Here is a 21,089-nt window from a genome sequence, read left to right on the forward strand (position 1 = left end):
GGGAACAATTTCAGAACATGTGAGGGGAGCCAGAAGAGCTATTATCTTGCAACACTCTGACCTGTGTGGGGATCTGGACTTGCAATGGTACCTTTGTGTGGTGGAGGGAGACACCTGAGGGAACAGGGATATTGCATAGCAGGAGTAGAAACAGCAGCAGCTGAAAACCAGGGCCCTCTGGTGAACTGACCTAGCTCCCCACTAGCTTTCCTACCTCTTTGGAAACTCCTGGGGGCTCCTGGGGTAAGTAGGCCTCCTGACAGTTTGTGGGAGGTAGGGAAGTACATGCTGTAAGAGGGAGACATTGGACTTCTTGCTAAGATGGGCAGGTGCATGCTTGAGTAATTATTTGAGAAATTAAAAGAGATGCAATTGCATAAGCTTTGAAAACAAGTCCTAGATATGTAATTATGGGCTGAGTATATCGAAAGGAGGAGTAGGCACTGTAGAAGCACCTGACAAGGGCATTTAATGTAATGGATGTGGTGAGGGGGTAGATGGAGGGAAGACTTGATGAAGTGACAGCTTAGCTGAGATTTAAAGGATGATTGCAACTCAGGTGGTCAAAGAGAAGAAAGTATTTTAAGAAGAGCAAATACTATATGAGAAATCTCTGATTTGAAAGAGTGGGATATCTCTGAAGACTAGAGGATCCTGTGGCTGGAGCTTGGAATTCAAAGGCAATGATGATGCAGTATAAAGCTGGAGACATGAGTCACACCACCCAGGGTTCACTGGAGCTTCATCCAGTGAGCAATGAGAGGTCATGGAGGAGATCTGAACTGAGGAGACATGGTAGATTTGAAAATTTAAAAGCTTGTTCTAGCTAAAAGTGAAAACAGACTATACTGGAGGTGGTAGGACTGGATGCAGGAGACGAGTTAGGAGGGTTCTGCTCTAGTCTAGGTTGAACCACAGTAGTGGCAGTGAGGTTGGGTCAATCAGTTGTAAAATGTTCATTCCCATGCTGCTTCCCATTTTACAGATATAAAAACCATCTCAAAGAAGTTAGGCAATTTGTGCAAGACCATGGAACCAATAAATGGCAGCATCAGGTCCAGACCTAACTTTCTGACCGTGGTTAAAGCTTTATCCACAGTACCAGCAGTTCCCATGACACGTGAATTCATGCGCATGGCAGACACATTTTCATATGTGTATCTGTATTTTCCATGTAAGAAAGCAGATCTCAATGCATATGAGTTGGAAAGGTGGGGTATTTTATAGGCAACCATGATTTCACTCTGGTTTATTAAAAACAAAAAAAGAATCATTTGCAAATTTATTCACTTAAGCCTTATTAGTAGCAAATCTCTTTCACTGCAGTTGGTACCTGAGCTTTGCACCCAGGAGCTACTGATATCCTCATTCGCTCTTGAGGGTGGGATAACGGATGAGGGGAGGATTTGTTTTTGCTCTACCTTTAAGTGTAACTCCATTTCATTCTCCTAAAAGAAGTAGGAACAGAAGGCTCTGCTGCTCATTTCTATGTGACTAATGGGTCTCAGGCCCCAGGCCTGGAACCTTGGTAGAAAGCTATCTCTGAGAGGTATGTATGAGGGAGGTAAAATAAGAATGGCAGAAGATTCTAATGAGCTGCATCTACCATGACTCTCTGAGGTTATAGAAGTGAGGTTGTAGAAGTGATTCTGTTTAGTCAAAGTTCTGTCGAACAAGACCTTGTACTTTCACCTTTATGGTGAAGCATCCTTCCCCTTCACTTCTGTCATATCTCTCTCTCTCTCTCTCTCTTTCTCTCTCTCTCTCTCTCTCTCTCTCTCTCTCTCTCTCTCTCTCTCTCTCGGATTTCACAGTAGAGAGTTTTGTGGTTATTATTCAAGCTAATGCATATGCAGTGAAATGGACAAAAATAGAATCAGACAATATTTCATGGCAGATGAGAATATAGAAGTTAGATTGTAAATGTAGGATAATAACCACCTAAAAAGAAAAAAAACCCCAATCCTTAAATAGTAACCGCCCCAAATTTCTACTGAATTATTCCCAGATGTCATGTCTTTTTCTATAGAGAAGGCTTTGCGTAGATCTTGGGAGGAGCTTGTTGGGTGGTAACAAAGGGACAGTTTAGGAAAGCCCCAGAGAGGCCTGCAGATATTCTGGCCAGGGCTTAAAGGCTGCAGCAGGCATCTTCTGTCCCAGCTGGCACAATAGGAGTGAGAAGCTGCTGAAAGACCTCAGGGCCCCACCAAACAGGTGCTTTCCCCATCCCCCAAATGGCCTCATACAATTTTCTCCTTTCCTACCCAACCAGGGGATTCAAATTCCTTGGGGTGGGGGATGGGAGGCTTAGCCTATGGGGAAAGGAGAGATGAGAACTGAAGGAATCATCAAAAAGGATCCTGGCATCTTCCCACGAGTGAACTCTGACCACATGCTGTCTGCATTGTCAAAATAACACCAGTCACTCAAGGCCAATAACACTTCTCAGCTCAAAGGACAAAGCAAACTATTTCAGCCACAGGAGCAAAACATTCCTTTTAAAATATTCAGTGTAAAGATTTTTGCTCACCGAAGACTAGAGCCATTTTCTTCTGGAAAAAGAAATCATTAGGACTAGACCAAAGCAATTCAAAAGCCCTGAGTGGATTTAGTGTGAATCTGGGAAGCTATAGGCCACTGTGAGCAAAGCAGAGTCTCACACTGCAGACATCTGTTCATTGGTTATCATGAATAACACTAACTTACCTTTCCCAGAATAAAGCTTTTGGTAGAGTTGTTTTCTTAGCACTATCATTGTAGCCATAAACGTTAAAACAATGATGAAGAAAGGGATGAGAATATGAAGCAGCCAAGTTGAAGGAATCGTGGGTTCCATCTCACCTGGGTGAAAGAAAAGCACCAGAATTCCATTACATGATAGCTTAGAGGTAAACTAACAAGTTGGCCTTCTGAGTGGGTTATAGCCAACATGGCCAGCTTGCATCGAGCATTTACTTCATGCTAGATACTGTTCTATGTGAGCTGCATGTATCAGCTCATTTACCGCTCACAACCACCCTTTGAGGCAGGCCCTATTATAATCCTCATTTTACTGGTAAGGAAAATGAGGCACAGAGAGCCTAGAAAATTTTCCCAAAGTTATACAGTAAGTGACAGAGCTGAGATATAATCCAGGCTGTCAGGTTCCAAGTTCCACGCTTTGTATCATTCTGACACATCTATCATATTCATTCTCATTCATTCTCATTCTCATATTCTCTCTCTCTCTCTTTCTCTCTCTCTCTCTTTCCAGTAGTATAGTCCCTCAGCTCAATAATGTCTCCCCATCCTCTGTCAAGCACTCATGGTGCTTAGAATCTATATCATTAGTTATTCAATTTCAAGGAGTCCCTTTTGAAAAAAATAAAATATTGTAGGTAATGTTAATATACAAAATCTAGTCATTGTGAATTACTATAACCAGCCCTTTTCCTTCTCACAGCTAATCCAGTTCTTGGCACTGAGGAAAAGATGAGTTTAGTAGAGAGGTGAATGAGAAGAGTAATTTTGGAGCCTGGGGAAAGCCTTGTAAAGGAGAGCTCTGGGTATCTACAGGTTAGAATGAGCACCCCAGACTGACAAAGAACAGGCCTGGAGCGGGGTTCACTATAGGGAGACGGAGGCGGACCCAAAGTAGGCCTTGCCCTTTCCAAAAGCCTAAATTTTGCACCTTGAAATACTCACACAGAATAAATATAACAGCCTGGTCTGAAAAAAACCTGGTGAAACTTCTCCAGAGGAAAGGCTCAGCTCTGCCAACTGCTCTCCCCTTTCCCAATCATAGTGCCTTCTGAGAAACATAGACAGTTTTAGCTGAGAAAGGAGTAGATGTAATTTAATTTGAGCCCTTCATCTTAGAATTGAGGAAGTAAAGCTAAAAATTGCTAAACAATCTACCTAAGGTCATCACTGCTAAGTAAGTGGCAAAACCAGGATTGCAAACCCAGATCTGTCTGATTCAAAGCTTAGTCCCCACAGGTATTTGTCTCTATCCCAAAGAGTGTGGTGAACATTACAGAAGAGTATTGGCTGGATCATCTGCACACTGAATAACCCATGCTTTTTAAAAAATTATTGAAGTATAATTGACATACAACATCATATTAGTTTCTGCTATACAACATGATGAGTCAATATTTGTATATATTGTGAATTGATTACCATAGTAAGTCTAGTTAATATCCCTCACCATACATGAATAACCCATATTGGTTAACAGTCTGCTCCTTCACTTGTAAGAAGTGCTATTAAGTGCATGTAGCACTGTGAGTCAAGGAGTCCTGGGATCCTTACTGTTCCTATAACAGGAGAGGTCCCTACCTCAGTGCCTTATACAAACCCTTGTCCTGTTAGGTTCCCTCATAGTCTCTTTCATATACAAAAGCTCTACTCATCCTTGAAGACTTTCTAACAGTGAACATCCAACAGGATATCAGTCTGCTTAGATTGTAAGTTTTCAGAGTACAAAGTCTTTGTGAAAGTCACCTCTGAATCCCCTATAACGCCAAGCACCAGCTGCATGAAAGGTGTCAGTCAGAATTTGTTGGGCTGAATTCACCATCTATCTAGTCTACCTAACCCAATCTTCCTTGTCATTTGTTACCTCATGGCAGACTGCTGCTTATTCCTTAAATCTGTTCTCCTTTTTTTCTCCTCATACTAGCTAGGTGTCAACTTGATACATGGCTTCTCAGAGACTACATTTCTAAGCCTCCCCCGCAGTTATATGTGGCCAGCCATGTAAACTAACTTCAGGCCAAGAGAATGGGTCTTCTGAGTCTTAGCCTTACAACATTGAATGTGTCTCTTTTTTCTTTCTGAAGGCTGAAACATGGATGTGATAGTGATCCAGCTTTGACAATTCAATAGGGATAACACCCTGGAGAATAGCAGAACAATGGGATGGAAAGAATCTGGATCACTGAATGACTTTATGGACTATAGCTACTTACCTGCTCTAAACCACCTTCTATCTCTAAATATTACATGAGAGAAATATACTTTTGTCCTGTATGAGTCACTATATTTTGAGGTCTCTTAGCCTATCTTCTAATACATATTTTTCTAAATTGTTTTATATTTGCATGCTACTTAACAATGATACGATGATGCAATGAGAAAACTGTTTGTTTTATCCTTGGCCCCAGTTCTATCTATTCACAAGGAAGCCATGCCTCTTGCTAAAAGTGCCATATTTTTTTCCTTCTTCTATCCTTTCTGAGTGCTAAGGACTTTAGAAGTATATTTAATCTTCACAATAACCCTATAAATTATCTACCATCATGCACCCTCATTCCACAAATGAGAGACAGTTCTAGGGTGGCTCAGTCATATATTCGAGTTCTCAAAGCTAGTAGGTAGCAAAAGGATTTGAAATTCAAGTCCACCTGACTTTGGAGCCATGCACTTGACCACTGAGGGAAAGTCACTGCCAGGTCCCCTGGGAGGGCTTCTCTGTCAGCCCTATAAGGATCTTGCTACAGTTATTTCCTGTGCTCCAGCCCAATTATATCTCCTAATGAAAATGCAGCAGGTGACTGAGCAGAAGAAACTGTTTTAAAAGGAAAATCGTCTCATTGCTCCTTAATTTCTGATCGAAACTTAGGATATTCTATTGTTCATTCTAGAGTCATGGGAGCACCTCCCACACCCAGACTTTTATCGCTGTATTTGTTTGATTCACTGACTCCTGGAGAAGCTTGTGGTAGATCACAGAAAGCAGCAGTGAGCAGCGCAGCTTATGAGAATGAGTAGAAAGGGGACAGTCATAAGACAACTTAAAATGCATTTGAGAAGTAGAAGCTAAGAACCCGTGGGAGGATGTGTAGCAGATCATTTGACTTCTCTGATCTGGACAGTCTGGTGGTTGGGGTGATAAGATCATCTAAGACTAAGTCTTTAACCCATTACTCTGACATTTATTGAGCACTTATTATGAGCAGAGCATTCTGCTTTTGTTTCGGTCTGGGTATAAAGAAGATTCATGTGAATGATTAAAATACACAGAAAATAAAATAGTAATGAAAGAGAAAAGACAAATCTAGTCACAGGCAAACAAAGAAATGGTACAAGTAATTGGTCTTAGGAGGTGAGATGAGGAAAGACCCCTTGTATCCTGAAGTTACCTGAGCTGCCCTGGACAGAGAATGGGCTTGGAGCTGGTTAAGAAGCGAATAATAATATTTTATGTGGCAGAAACTGCCTGAGCAAAGAGGTCATAGAGGTGGAGAGAGGTGCAAGGAAGTCTCAGAGAGTACAGGGTGAGAAAAGGTTGCTGACTGGAACAGAGGATACATGTCAGGGGATAGTAGGATGAATATAAAGCTGGGGAGGATGGGTAAAACTAGGTTGAGAATTTCTAATTGCACAAAGATTTCTCCCTCTCCTTGGCAGTTGCATTCATGAGTGATAGCCTAGGAGATCCCAAGCTTTAATGCAGACCTGATAGGCCTCTCCCACAACTGTTGACTATTCAGTCAGCTATGCTGGCTCCTAGAAAAAGAGAGAGGGACCACCTTACTTTGCTCTTATCTTCTCATAGCCTCAAGGCTTCCAGAGAAATTATCAGTCTGCCCTTCTACTTCTCTACCATGAAGGAAAACACTGATATGATCAGTGGTGCAATGGGTAGATTCTAGTTATTTCTAAATTCATCTTACCCAGGTCCCTATTTCTCTGTGGAGATCTTTATATAAGTGTCCTTCTAGAAAACCACATTCCATCCAAAGTACTGGCCTACACTCAACCAAGCAGGAAATCCCATATAAGAAAGAACAGTTGAGTAAATATGAGTGGACTTCAGCTGTGCCAGTGATACACTATTGTAGTCCTGCCTCACTTCCTCTCAGCTTCACCTTGGATTTCAGACATGGATTAGGTAGAATTCTGGTTGGGCTTTGACTCACTTCATGGTAAGTGATTCATGTCAAGCTTATACTTGCTTTTTCTGCCCTGGGATGATTCTGTTGCTATAAATGGCTATGGGGAGCTTACTCAGTCCACATGCATGCACAGCTCATAGTGGAAGGGAGTTAATACTTCTGGGGATAGCTGTCAATCACTGAGGGTGAAAGCTCACGATTAGTCCCTCCACCTGAAGTCTTTCGAGTAAACATCTTAGGAGGTCCTTGCATATTTGAGTTCCTGTTGCCCACATCAACAACTTTGATCAAATACCCCTATATTTGTTTTCTTTCTTTCCTGTCTTAATTTCCTGTCTTAATTTCCTAAACCTCTCACCTCTGCTCCTTGGGATCACCACCCAAATACCCACATGCCAATAAGTCATTATAGGCTCTGTTTTGTCTAAGACAAAGGACAAAAGGTGAACAAAATGACAACATAGTGAATTTTCTATAAAGTCAAATTTAATCAGTAGTAGGGACTATCCTTTATTCTGAGATTACATCCTTTACTTGAATGGTAGCAGAAATGTTTCCCCTCCAAGATGCCCATGGTCTAATCCCCGAAACCTGTGAATGGGTTACCCTACATTGCAAACCGGTTTTGTAGATGTGATTATATTAAGGACCTTGAACTGGGAAAATCATCCTGAATTATCGAGTTGAAGTCGGGGGAAGGCATCTAGCGTAGTCACAAGGGTCTCTAAAAGGTGGAAGAAGAAGGCAGGAGAGCTAAAGAAGAGATGTGACAACAGAAGCAGAGGTCTGAGAAATGCAGTTTCTGGCTTTGAAAGTGGAGAAGAGTTCATGAGCCTAAGAATGCAAGTGGCCTCTAGAAACTGGAAAAATCAAGAAAATGAATTCTCCCTTAGAGCCTCTGCTACCCTGTCGACACTTTGATTTGAGCTTAGTGAGGCCTGTTTTGGACTTCTGACCTCCAGAAATGTAAGCTAATAAGTTTATGTTGTTTTAAGCCCACAAAGTTTGTGGTAATTTGTTACAGGAGTAACAGGAAACTTAAGCGCTTGGTGATAAAATGACTTGTCTCTTATGAAATAATACTACATGTTAATTCCTCTTATTTGGCAAATTAGTGTTCTTACTTGGCAAAAGAAATATTGTCAGACTTCCAAAATTGTTTGAAATTTTGCTGGTGTATGAAGTTCTAAAGTACGCGATTCAGCATAACCAGCAAAAGCTTTGGGAGATTTTTTTTTTTTTTTTTTTTGAGGCCAGGTTTTCTGTGAACTTCCCAAACCATCTGACTGGCAGCAAAGCCAGCAAAGTAATACTCATCCTGCTGACTCAAGGCATAGTGCCTGAGACATAGTGATTAGCTTTTGTGCTAGATATTTTCTGTTTCCTCTTCTCTACATTTCATCTATTCTCTACATTTCTGTCTGAGCTCTGATAAGTTGATCTTTGTGGAACATATTAGTGGACTACCCTGTTCCCCTACTTCCAGCCGGGTTTAGCCAATGGGAGGCAACAGCGGGAGATTAGAGGGTGGTAGGAGAATGAGGTTGAAGTATTCATTCACCCACCTTCTGCTCTTTTGAATTGCTGCAGGTGGCAGCATTCCTCTGCTGGAGGGCACACCTCCTGTCAAGTGGTGCTTTCCTTACAGCTCCCTTCTCCAGATTTTAGTAACCTCTCCAATAGCGATAGTTGATCCCCCATTGTTGAAGCCCCAGGGTCCTTCACTATCCTTAGTAGTTTCTCCAAATTCTGATCACAACTTTATAAATGGTCCCTTTATTACACTCTTCTCAAACTACTCATTCTGAGTATGTTTCTTGCCTGAACCCTGACTGACAGAGCGAGGAAGGGCGGGCAACTCTTACCTTGAGGGTCGATGATGGCTGAAGTAAGTTCCTTCAAATTAGCATTCCAGAACTCACAGCTGAAGTTTCTGCCAGGGTGTGGCTTTAGGCGCAGAACACTAGTGACCTGGTAGAGGCCTTCAGAGGTCTTCATGTGGCTTGTGTTGGCAGAAACACTGATATTTGGCCAGGACACTTCTGCCAGGGGATAACCTTCAGCCTGGCAGGTGAGCTCTACCTCGTCTGTCCCTGGGACCTTAAGGATATAAGTGTTTATTTTCTTGTAGGAAGCTGGACAATAGAAGAAGAAATAGAAATAAGTCGTTCTTTTCTGATTCCTGTAGAGCTCTGTACTCAGTGCCATATGAAATGAATAAAATGATCATTATCAATATTAAGTAATAATGGCTTTAATTTTTTACACAATTTCCTCTGTCCAAAATATCATGCTATTTTATTATTGAATTATTTAATTCTTACAACAAAAATAGCATTGTTGATATTCTCAATTTTTGTTGGAGGTAACTGAAGAGATTTAGTATTTTGCTCAGAGTAACAGGGCTATTAACTGGTGGAGCCAATATTTGCACGTTGGAAGTTTGATTCCGACTCTCAATAGTGTTTTATGCCACCACACTCTCTGGCTTCTTATATTACTGTAAATTATCTCACAAGTGAGGACTAGAGAAAAGAGAGAAGATGGATAAATAAAATTACTAACTAATCCCTAGACCTCACTTTATTCAGAGTTTTTTCTAACACCTTTTTTCTACTTCTCCCTTTCTTCTATTCCCTGATATTAGGAGGGAAAAAAATGAAGACCAAGATTCTGTCTATAAATAGTCAAAAATTGAGTATATGTATTCTTTAATTCTCTTCTCTAGTGTATGCACAAGCACGCACACACGCACACACACTATTCTGTGCAGTGTATGCTAAATGAATTAATCAGATTAATCCTTGCCCTCCGAAAAACAGATCTAAAATAAACACGAGTGACACTGAGAACAAAGGTACAAAAACAAATTGTCCATCTCTCTTAGAGCTAAAAATAAATAAGAACTAACAACATATGTAGGTAGATACCAGAGAATGTGGAAAGTAACCTGTTGACTTCTGGTGAAGGGAAGGGAAAGTGAACATTAGTTTTCATTAAGTAGAAAATATTCCTTAAGAAATAGAATTTCAATACAATCTTTGCAGTAAAGATAGATATGTGGTACAGGTATGATTAAACTTTTTTTCTTAAATTGTTGGGAGGAGTATAAATGGGCACATATTTTGTGAAAAGCGATTTTATATTAAATAATGATAACAGCCACGTGGAAAACATCAAATATGTATGATTTACTAAGTGTTTTCTGGGTGCTGAGCTTCATGCCATTTGCTTTTACGTACTGTAGAGGAGGGAGGAATGTTCATGCCTCTCTCCATAGTTTTTGCCCCTTGAGCACCTCCCCTGTGTGTCTTTATATTATGAGTTACTATTTTGATTAGTTTTAGCCAAACACACTCACTGGGTCAAGTTCACTGGAGAGCAGGGTGACTGCACCTTCAAATGCTGTTAAAAACCTGTGACCCTCTGTTGAAGTTCTTGGTGCAGTAAAGCATACTCAGCTGGGCCTATCGGCCTGCTTGCCTGCTTCAAAAAGCTCTGACATCTTCCCATCTCACAGTATTCCAGTTTCTGTTTGTGACTGGGTGGGACAGATTTTCTTATCCATGAGTCTGGATAGATGAGTGATTTTAGGGTCTGATCTGCAAACCTGGACCCTCAGGTTAAGATGAGGGAACAAGAAACAGGAGGTCCCTATTCTAAGTCATATTCCGCAGTGTAAATCACCAGAGAAGCCCCCAAATCAAGAGAAGGGAAAGGGGAAAATCATGTGCTCATCCAATAACTAATTAAAAAAAATAGAGTTCCTTTCCCATTTGGTATTGATTATTGTGTATATAGCCCACTTAATCCAGAACTTGGAGAGGAGCAGGGACGAGTGGCTCTAAAACCTGGTTCTATTCCCTTAACATATATTATCTCATTTAAACCATACAAGGACCCTAGGAGGTAGGTAAAATTCATATCTTATTTTGTAAAATTTTTAAAAAAAAACTGTAATCTGGTGTGGCTGGGGAGGACTCATGCCCTTCATGGCTATAGTATTCTGAATTCTGCATTGGAATAATAAAAAAAAAAAAATGATTCTGTATGTAATTCCAAAAGTCTGGGGATGGAGCAACATAAAATAGGGATGTGTTTTCCAGGGAGACTTAGGAGTACCCAGAACTAGTACATGAGGAGAATCAGGTTCTGAACCAGCCTACTGAAGGACTTGAACTAGTTAGACTTGCCAGTTTCCTTGGAGCCAAATTTTGGTCTACTTCTAGAAATCAAAAAGTACCTCAGTCAAGCATTCTGAGTACTCTGTCTTTTGTTTTATGTTATTTACCTATACTTTTTTCCCCTTGGTGCAATGTCCTCTTGTAATCAGTTTATCCTATCATATTGTAAGCTATTTCTGAAGCTCTGGAGTCTCTGGGGAAGGTGGAGAACAAATGGATTTATAGGAGTAGTGTTATGGGTGAAGGTCTAGCTTGCTCCCACAGGGTAGCTTGGGACAAAAAAACAAAACAAAACAAAAAACTGATTTTGGTGGCCAAGTTGATAGGCGATTCCAGAGGTAGAAGGGCCAGGAATCAGAAGCTGGGCTGAGGCTTTGGCTTGGGAGATATATAAATGAGGGAGCTCATGGGAGAGACCTTCAACTAAAAGAAATCGGCAAGGTTTGGGGAAGGGACAGGAGCCCACATCTACGTTTATATAGCATTAAAGACATCTTCACAGCCTCTTTTGTATTTGGGAAGTAGCTAGAAAGGTGTCATTATCAGCCTCACACAATGGGGAAGCAGGACTGAGGGTGATATTCTTAGGAAAAGATGAGTAAATTTTTAGAATTTCAGAGGTGATCTTAAAATTCAACAAGCTCTACTTCCTGCTCACTAAGAAATATCTGCTGCAGCGATTTTGCTAGGTAACTATCTTGATGAATGTTTCACATACACTTAGAAATAATGTGTATTCTGCAATTGTCGGGTATAAGTTTTATATATGTCTTTTAGGTCAAGATGGCTAACTGTGTTGTTCAACTCTTCTATTTTTTGTTTGTTCTATCAGTTGTAATAGAGATTAGTTGAAATGTCCAAATATGATTGTGGATGTGTTTATTTCTCCTTTCAGGCCTATCAATTTTTGTTTTGTATATTTTGAAGCTATGTTGTTAAATGTACACACATTTAGAATTATTATGTGTTCCTGTCAAATTGATTTTTATCATTGTGAAATGTCCCTTTTTATCTTTAATAATACTTCTTTTCTGATGTTAGTAACCTGCTAGATACTAACTTTTGGTTAAATACATCTATGAATGGAAGCCCTTACTTCCAGAAGTAGTCACTGCTATGATTAGACAATAAGAAAGTTAAACTTTCATTGGGAAAATCATCTTTACGCCAAGTCAAATTTTGCCTCATGTAGTGTCAACTGTGAGTACTTGTCTGATTTAGTAAAACAACATACGGTAAGCAAAGTAGCTAAGAGTCTGAAAAGTTTGGGCTTCAGAGTCTGAAAGGTTTGACCAGGCTTGAGCCAACAACTGGTTATATGACCTGTTGAGCCTTCAGATTTTTCATTTATAAAATAGGTGTAATATGTTTCCTTAACAGCGGTGTTAGGATGATTAAATGAGTTAGATGCCTAGAACATAATAAATACTCAATTAGTGTTAGTAATATTATATATTACTATTATATAATAATATAATATTATATAATATAATAATATATAAAATATAATATTATATAATAATATAGTAATACTGTTATATAATAGTAATTATTATTAATATTTAATTAATAGTAGTAGTAATACTATTATACAATAATAGTAATTATTATTAGCTCTTCCATAGGACAAGGCAACCCTTCAGGTATTTGAAGATAACTGGCAAGACTCCATATAATCTTTTCACCTATAGATAAAACATGCCTACTTTCTTCAATCATTCCTCACAGGACACATAGTTGTCAGACCCAGTTCTAGATGCCAGTCTTTGGATTCACTTTTTGGGGCCAATTTAACATAACCTATATTCTAGATACTAACTAAAGTATAATTCCCTCCTATGGGCTGAGCACACTTTTGGCCCAACACAGGGTTTTAATGCAGCCTAAGGTCATAAAATCAATTTTGTTAAACGAACGATCTACTGCACAGCTAGATTAGCTGTCAGTCACCCTAGTTGTTCAGTTTGCTATAGATCCAGTTAACTATACCATTATTCAACCCACATTTTATTTCTTTGTACATAAGCTGTGTGCTGGGTCTGTTTGTCCTCAGATCTATTCTTCAATTTTTCTTTTCTGTTTTGTACCGCAGCAAGACTGATGCATGTAGGTTGTGTATTCCAGGCTCTTCAAGGCCAATAGGAACATGGTGGGAAGATTAGAGGGCCGGAGGAAGGAAAAAGTTAGGGTATTTCTCTCTCATGCTCTATGCTATAATGGCCTCTCCAGCAACAGCCACATCTCTTCCCTGGCTCCAACTACCCCTGGATAGGCCCACTGGGGTTCCAGTGTCTGTCATATGACTCTGGCCTCTGGGCTCTGTTAACCCTGCCTCTCTCTTTCCCTCCAGCCCAGCGGTGGTAGCAGCTTCTTGCTATTGTTAACTGCTGATTTGCCTCCCTGTTCCCAGGTTGTAGCTATAAGGGCTAAGGAATCTTGCTCATATGAATAAGTTGGTGGGGACAGAAGCAGTCTTGTTACAGTAATGCCATTTTATTCTTTGAAAGCTTTGATTCATATAGCAAAAATTACTTCACCTTTTATTGTCAGCTATTAGTTCTATTGGGGCCTCCTTCAATTTTGTTGGAAACAGAGATTTGATACTTCCTGATTTGCAAAAGGATTTGGTAGTCATTACAGTTTGATAAGTTATCAATATTTCCAATCGCTTTCTTGTTGAGGACTGTGGAGGTTTGCACACCGCTGGGCAATGCACTGCATTTATGACGGGTGACAGGTAGCTTTTTATGAAGTAGGAGAATGCAATAATAAAAGAGGAAGTGTTCTAGGGGAACCCCAAGAGCTTTGCCTGGAAGGCACATTCTCAGGCACACTCAGTTTGGGGAAAAAGTACTTGGGGAAGATCTAGAAACTCATTTTCTAAAACGACCTGTGCCCATGCATTCCTTAGAACATCTTTGTGGTCCCCATATACTCCATATATCTCATATAGTTTGAAGACCATTAATGATCTAAGGAATTAATTAATTAAGATTTAAAGAATAAATCTTCTCCACATCTGAGCCATCCCTGTCTAGGTAAGGAAGCAGACAGAGTGCCTTTCTTGGTATGAGCAGCAGTCCTCAACCACAGAGAAAAATTGGGATGACTGGCCCCAAATTGCCCAAAGACCCTAGATGCATTACCGCATTTAAATAGAGATCAACCAACATAGGGACAGTTATTTGGGGGTGTAGGTACCAGAGTACATTAGGGGATCCTGAGAATGTAAAGTCCTCTCTCGTCCCATTAATTGAACTCAGACTAACTTCAATGTATTGAAGTTCCTCCCAGTTGGTGCCTAGATGTAAAAGTGTGGTAAAGACAGAAGGCTGCTACATCCAGGCTCAAGGCTTTCCTGATGACTCATGGATAGTTGAGGTATGAGGAGGTCACTGGCTCTGTCATAACTGAGGGTCTTTGAATCAAATCTCTGGACACTCATTGTATCATACGCCAGGCACCATGCTCAGTTCTTTTTGTTCATTATCTATTTTAATTTTTACAATAATCCTATGTGGTAGGTGCTACTATTGTTATTCTTTTATAAATAAGAAGTTTTTTTATTTGAGATTATGAAAGATGAAATAACCTGCCCAAGATCACAGGTAAAAACAATATTTACTCTCATGTCTTTTAATTTGTCCTTTGTGCCAGATCATAAAGTCATATCATTGTTGCCGAGGTTACTGACTAGTCTTTAGGACCAAACTCCACAGACCCTCCAGAAGAAAGAACAGAGGCCTAATGGGAAATCAAGAAGAGGCAGAGAAAAATCTGCATAGTTTAACTCAGAACAGTCAATGAAGACTAAAGAACACAAGTCAATTAACAGAGTCAAATATATTTTTTATAGCTGTTACATGTCTTTCCCAAATGATCTTTCCTAGAACAAATAGAACCTGAAGATTCTCTTCAGATTTGGGGTCTTCGCTCATATCGTGGTGGAGAGAACCCTGAACCCAGAGGAATGGGGACAGCTATTGACTTAACTGGGCTCCTTGAGGCCACCCACTTTACTTCTCTGGACTTCTACTGCTTCATCTGCAATAGATGAGGTTTGGACTAGAGTAGTGCTTTCCTAATTTTTTTAGACTGACTCAGAATAAGAAAAAATATTTTACACCATGAGCCAACACACACACCCTCTAAAGAGTTTCACAAAACAATAGTCAGCCCTACTATAGGATACCCTCTGACATATTGTATCCTATTTATGTTGTTCATTCATTTTATTGGGAGCAAAACACCTACTTGGTTACTGCTCACTAAACTGATATTTTAATCTATTTTTGGATGGCAAACCATGGTTTAAAAAGCTCTAGACTAGAGGAATAAGCTATTCTGAAAGAGTAGCTCAATAATCAACTTAATGTTCTTACTCTGAGGAACTGTGAATGAGGCACAGGCTATCTTTGGCACCCTCCCACTTTTCATGGTCTCATTTCCTGGCTTCCTCTAGACCCGTTTATTCCTGCAACTCCTACCCAAAATTACCCTTACCTCAGCTGCTTTATACTCAGATGTCAAAAAATATTTCTGAACAGGTGCTTTTTCTTTTCTCTGAGATAGCTCTGTCTCCTTATAACCATCCTCCCAGCTTTTGCTTGAGCTCACTTTAGGTCCTGTGTTGGAGAAATGCCTCCACGGGAACTACTCACCTTTGACTTTTAGAGTCAGGTACTTGAAGTCCCAGGCGCCCTTATAGATGATCACGCAGCGGTACTGTCCTTCATCTCTCACTTGAACTCGAGGGAAGTGGAATAAGGCTTTCCCCAGGGGCAGCTGCTCCTCCAGAAGAGTGGCACTGTGTAAGGAGGTCTCATTTTCCACATTTTGCAAACTGGCTTTTACATGTCCAAATTCCACATGACCTTCAGTCTCAAAATCACACTCCAGGGTCACATTGCTGCCATGGTCTACCATGTACAGTTCTTTAGGGACTGTCACTGTGAATAAAGCTGAACAGAAAATGAGACAGTCTCCCATTGTATGCCTTCAAATTTTAGTTCTGTACAGAGCTGGGGCTGAGGGGACTCACCCTTCCCCCGTTTTCCAGGAAATACCTGTCACTATCTGGGCATTAGTTTGGGCTCCTTTCTCTCCTTTCCCCCTCCAGTCTGGACAAGAGTAGAATTCTTGATCTACTGCTCTGAGGTAGTTTTCTCCTCTCAACACTCCCCAGCTGTGCAGGTGATAGCTCTCCTGCCACCTATTACCAAGGTTTATTTTACTCATATGGATCAAATTACATCTTTCTCTGCAAAATACTACCTCCTCTCATCAGTGATAGTAATAATAATTATCACGTGTTGAGTTCTTACTATGTGTTAGGCCTCTGCTAATACATGTTCTCAGTTAGCCTTCCTAGGAAACCAGCAAGGTAGGACCACCTTCATTTTTAGAAAATGAAACCGATACACAGAAAAGTTAAGCAACTTGCCTATGATTGCATAGCCAGTGTCAAACCCAGTATTGCTAAATCCCAGTTGCTCTTAACCACCGCACCATACAAGCCCATTGTAGAAGCTTCTTCTTTTCTATCAACAAGGGGAACAAAGAATGGAACTAATATTAAGTGTATACCTACTATGTACCAGGCACTCTGCTGTTCTTTATAATTATATCATTTAATCCTGAAAATATGACCATGAAATATGTATTATAATTACTGTTTTATAGTTGAGGAAACTGGCTCACAGAGGTTTGCTTCAGGACATCCAGTAAAGTTAAAATTCTGAGCCAGTCATGTGTCTGGTTTCAAAATCTGTAGTTTCTACTGAAGCAGTGTTTCCCCAAATGTGAGGACACACCACCAGAAGTATACAAAATGATTTTAGGTAGGGCAGATTCAAGGCCTAAAAGGAGTTAGATTATTCAGAGAGGAATTTATTCCCTCTTCAATTCTAGTCAATCCTTCAAATTACATATAATTTTCAACCGGATTCACACCTCTAACAACGGATATTTTTCCTTTTAACAAAACAGGAAGCTCCCAGGCAGAAAACAGTATCTGAGTAGATTTTAACAACACCGCTTTACTTTAATTGCATTTATTTTTGCTCACTCCTCTATTTACCAGTACCAGTGATGCTGGTTTTCCATTTACCACAGGGTATACCATTTTGTTCGAAAAATAAAAGCTGAGTTGATTTAAGAATTTTATAAAAACGATAGCATAAAGTGTAGTCAAACATGGCAAAACTAATGAAAGAGTGAATGTACAAATAAAGTGTGAGAAATGGTACAAAATTATGCTGCTTCCATCATTAATGAATGGTTATTCATTACGACTGAAGTGTAGTGAGATCTCGAAGTAGTTTCTGAATCATGACAAAATAGATCAAATTTCTTGAGTAGAGCTTGCTTCATTCATTCATTCATTAATCAGTCAAACCAACCATTTGATAAATATTTGAGGGGGTTTCAAAGCATATGCTATTCAAAGAGTCATTTCTATATAAAACATAGTATGAAAAGAGCATTGGATTTAGTGACAAATTAACCTGGGTTCAAATTCTGACTGTATTGAGATTAATCTTGATCATATCATTTAACATCTATGAGTCTCCTTATCTGTCAAGGTACAAGGTTAGCATCTACGTCTTGGGATTGTGGTGAAAACTAAGAGAAATGGCACACGTGCAGTAGCTTGTTTTGACCGGTTGTGGGTTGTCAGCAAACATTAGTTCCTTTCTTTTGTATGTTTTATTTCTTGGGAAAGTGGTAGTCCATATAGTCCATACATGGAAAATGCATGGCCAATCTTTATTAATCACGATATTTTATTAACCAGGAAAGCTCATTCCCTGACCATTCTAGCTATCAGATTTCACAGTGTAAGTAAATTTTGGATTTTCTGTTGTTTAACTGATTCTCATTGCAATTCTCTTCTGACTCGAGGTTTTCTTCCTATTATCCTACAAGTCTTTGAAGGCTGTGACCAGGTTGAGTTTGTTCTGGTATCTCCAGCGCCTAGCACATACTAAGTTCTAGTTAAGGTTTTGGCAAATAAATAACAGAAAGAGGGAGAGAGAGAAAGAATGAACCTAATCATACCCTCATTTTCCTTTCATCAAAATGCAACTTGCTCAAGATCACACAAATTGGCATTCTTGATCATCACAAGCACACTTGATGGTAAGTGCTATACATAAACCCGAGATTTATAAAAAACAACTGACAAATTTACATCTTGCCTTCAACCTTTGTTTTAACAATGACTAGAACATTAATGTGCTTTTCTAAAAGAGATCTATGGCACAGAAATGTATTATATCTACCCAGGATTCTTTTGTGGGTGGGGTCAGTGTGATTAAATGAGTGCTTCTGTGTAAAAGAATGCTAATTACACCTGCATTTGCGTGGCTAGGTTGAGAAGACTCTGGAATGATATATGTGAAAAGTGATGCCATACTTCCAAACTTCCTGTATGATTCTACCTTCTGGAATTCAATGAACACTTGTTGTAATTTTCACCTGAGTCTCTATAATAGAACCCTCTTAAAGGTAGAGATCCCTTTATGAAGGGAATCATCTTCAAATACTTGAGTTATGAAGTCCTCTTATAACTAAGACAGAGCCACCTGATACCAAATCTGCTCTGTCCTGAAGGATGATATTTATTCATTTACCAAATATCTATTAACCTTTTCCTATGTGACACGTTCATGAATTTATGCTACTTTTACTCCCTGCGTGGTACTTCCTTTTCTTATTTTATTACACATGATAAAACAGGAAACAAGGGAGAGAATAGGGCTTGCAAAGAAAGTTAGTTGTTGACTCTGAGGTATAACAAGAATTAGAGGACTTTGGGTGTAACATCTATTGAATTTATTTAACAAATTTATTTATCACACTTATGCTTTCTTCTCATGAGAGGGAACGCCTGTAACTTCCTCTGGAATTCCCCATAAGATATAGCAGAACTCCCCTCTTTACTGTCTGGGTCTTTGACAAAAATCCATTTTTGCTTGCTTCCCTCCACTGCCTTGTACAGAGTGTATGTGTACAAGGATTGTAGGCATAAAGTATACTACCTCTCAGACAGGTTACATTTTCCAGCTAATGTTCATGAGAGAAAAGAGTGATTAGGAAACATGAATCATGTATCTGAGTAGCTCTGAATAACTGGAAGATTAGTTGTTATTTGGGAAGGCTTTTCAACATACTAATGCCTAAGGATCCTTTAAAATTAAATTCTAATTCTTTTGTGAGGCCAGCATCATTTTTGAAAATTTTCTTGGAAGCTTCTAATGTGCAAAGAACATTGAAAACTATTGGCTATGACTTTATGTTCTGGCACTTGCAAACATATTTTATCATCCTGCCATTCAAAGCATTGTCCTCAGCTTCACCTAGGAGCTAGTTAAGAATGCAGAATGTCAGGCCCTGCCCTAGACCTAGAGAAGCAGAATCTGCATCTTAACATCATTGGAGTGATTTGTATGCACATTAACATCTGACAAGCAGAGTTATAACACTGGTTTGCATTTGAACTGTTAATGGGAAGTAGAGTAATAGTTAACATTTATTAAGCACAATGAGCCAGACACTGGACTAACCTTTACATCACCATCTCATGTAATGTTCCCAAAATTCTATAAGGTAAGAGTTACTATCCCTATTTTATAGACAGAGAAATATGCCATATGGTTATTAAATTAAGCTTCAACCTAGCATTGAACTCCCGAAGTTGTCAGACAAGGGAAAAAATTGGAAAGTTTCCATGACTACAAAATTAAGCAGACAAAACAGGTTTTCCCATTCATTTCTGCCTCTTGATTAAATTAAAGGGTAAAGGACTTGGCCAGGGCATGAAAAATTCATACATGCATGTTCTTTAGACAAATTAAAGCAACTGCCTTGAGTAATCCTGAAGCTTTTTTAAAAATTATGTAATTATATATACTTCAATATTGTATTGGTTCATTAAGTAAACATTTTAAAACAAAAGATAAAAATCTATGTAATCCAGTTAAACATATAGAGGATTAGGGTACATCTATAATGCTGAAGACTTTTTGAAAGTTCTTGGGGATAACTTTGCATTTTATTTGCAAGCAGGCATCAGTGAGAATAAGCACCTGTCGCATCTCCAGGAAACACAAAATAAATTATTTGCATTACCTCCCAAGATAGTTTCCTCTTTAAACTAATTTTATACTTTTTTTCCATTTAACAACAGAACTTTAATTTTGTTCTGATTTCCAACTAATGTACTTGAAAGGTAGGGGCTGCTTTAGACAGACACAGTTTTCAGAAAACTCTAGTTTCTGGTTTAAGATAGAAGCTTGCTCTTGGCACTGACGAGGTGCTCTAAGAGGACCCATGCACTTCTCTTTGTAGAAACACAGTATGGAGACTTTTTGTCTCCTAGAAATCTTTTTCCCAACCTGATTCTTTTGCTTTGTATACCTCAGGGGTCAGCAGAAGTAGTTTTGGAGGCCAAAGATAGGGTAAGTGGAGTGACCCAGGTTGTGGTCCCTGCCCCAGAGTCACCTCAAGCATCACCATGGTTATGTGCCCCTCACCTCCCGGTTTTTATCCATCTTTGGAGGATGAAGAAGGAAACATCAATGAAAAGGGTGAGACTGGAGTAACTTTTTCCTCCAAACATGACAAAATACAAAAATAAATATTTCTCCTTAAATGTGTCTGGGTTATAAGATGTAAAGTTTTGAAACGAAACTATAAGAAAAAAAGTGAACTATAGTGCTACAATAATAAAAGAGTATATATATATATATGTGGAAGGATATACACATCGATCAACAGAACAAAATGGAGAGTCAAGAAATAGACCCACACAAATATGGTCAATTGATTTTTGACAAAGGTGCACAGGCAATTCAATGGAAAAAGTATAGTTTTTTCAACAAATGAGACTGGAGCATCTGGATGTCCATATGCAAAAAAAAAAAAAAAAGCCTCAACACATCTTATATAAAAATTTATTCAAGATGGATTATAAACCTAAATGTAAAATGTACAACTATAAAATATTTAGAAGAAAACAGAG

At 39.2% G+C, this 21,089-nt stretch overlaps 1 protein-coding gene across 2 annotated transcripts in view; it reads right to left on the minus strand.

Annotated features, from left to right (window-relative positions):
• Positions 1-21,089, minus strand: part of PDCD1LG2 (programmed cell death 1 ligand 2) — a 48,131-nt gene that overhangs the window by 12,825 nt on the left and 14,217 nt on the right. For both annotated transcript variants that reach the window (XM_039882532.1, XM_039882451.1), the window contains exons 3-5: positions 15,727-16,026; positions 8,747-9,016; positions 2,707-2,841 (exon numbers count right to left, since the gene is read on the minus strand). In XM_039882532.1, coding sequence (XP_039738466.1) covers positions 2,707-2,841; positions 8,747-9,016; positions 15,727-16,026 — 705 coding nt within the window. The remainder of the gene's footprint in view (positions 1-2,706; positions 2,842-8,746; positions 9,017-15,726; positions 16,027-21,089) is intronic.

This window comes from Pteropus medius, unplaced genomic scaffold, assembly GCF_902729225.1.
Source record: "Pteropus medius unplaced genomic scaffold, Ma_sr-lr_union100, whole genome shotgun sequence".
Taxonomy (NCBI): domain Eukaryota; kingdom Metazoa; phylum Chordata; class Mammalia; order Chiroptera; family Pteropodidae; genus Pteropus; species Pteropus medius.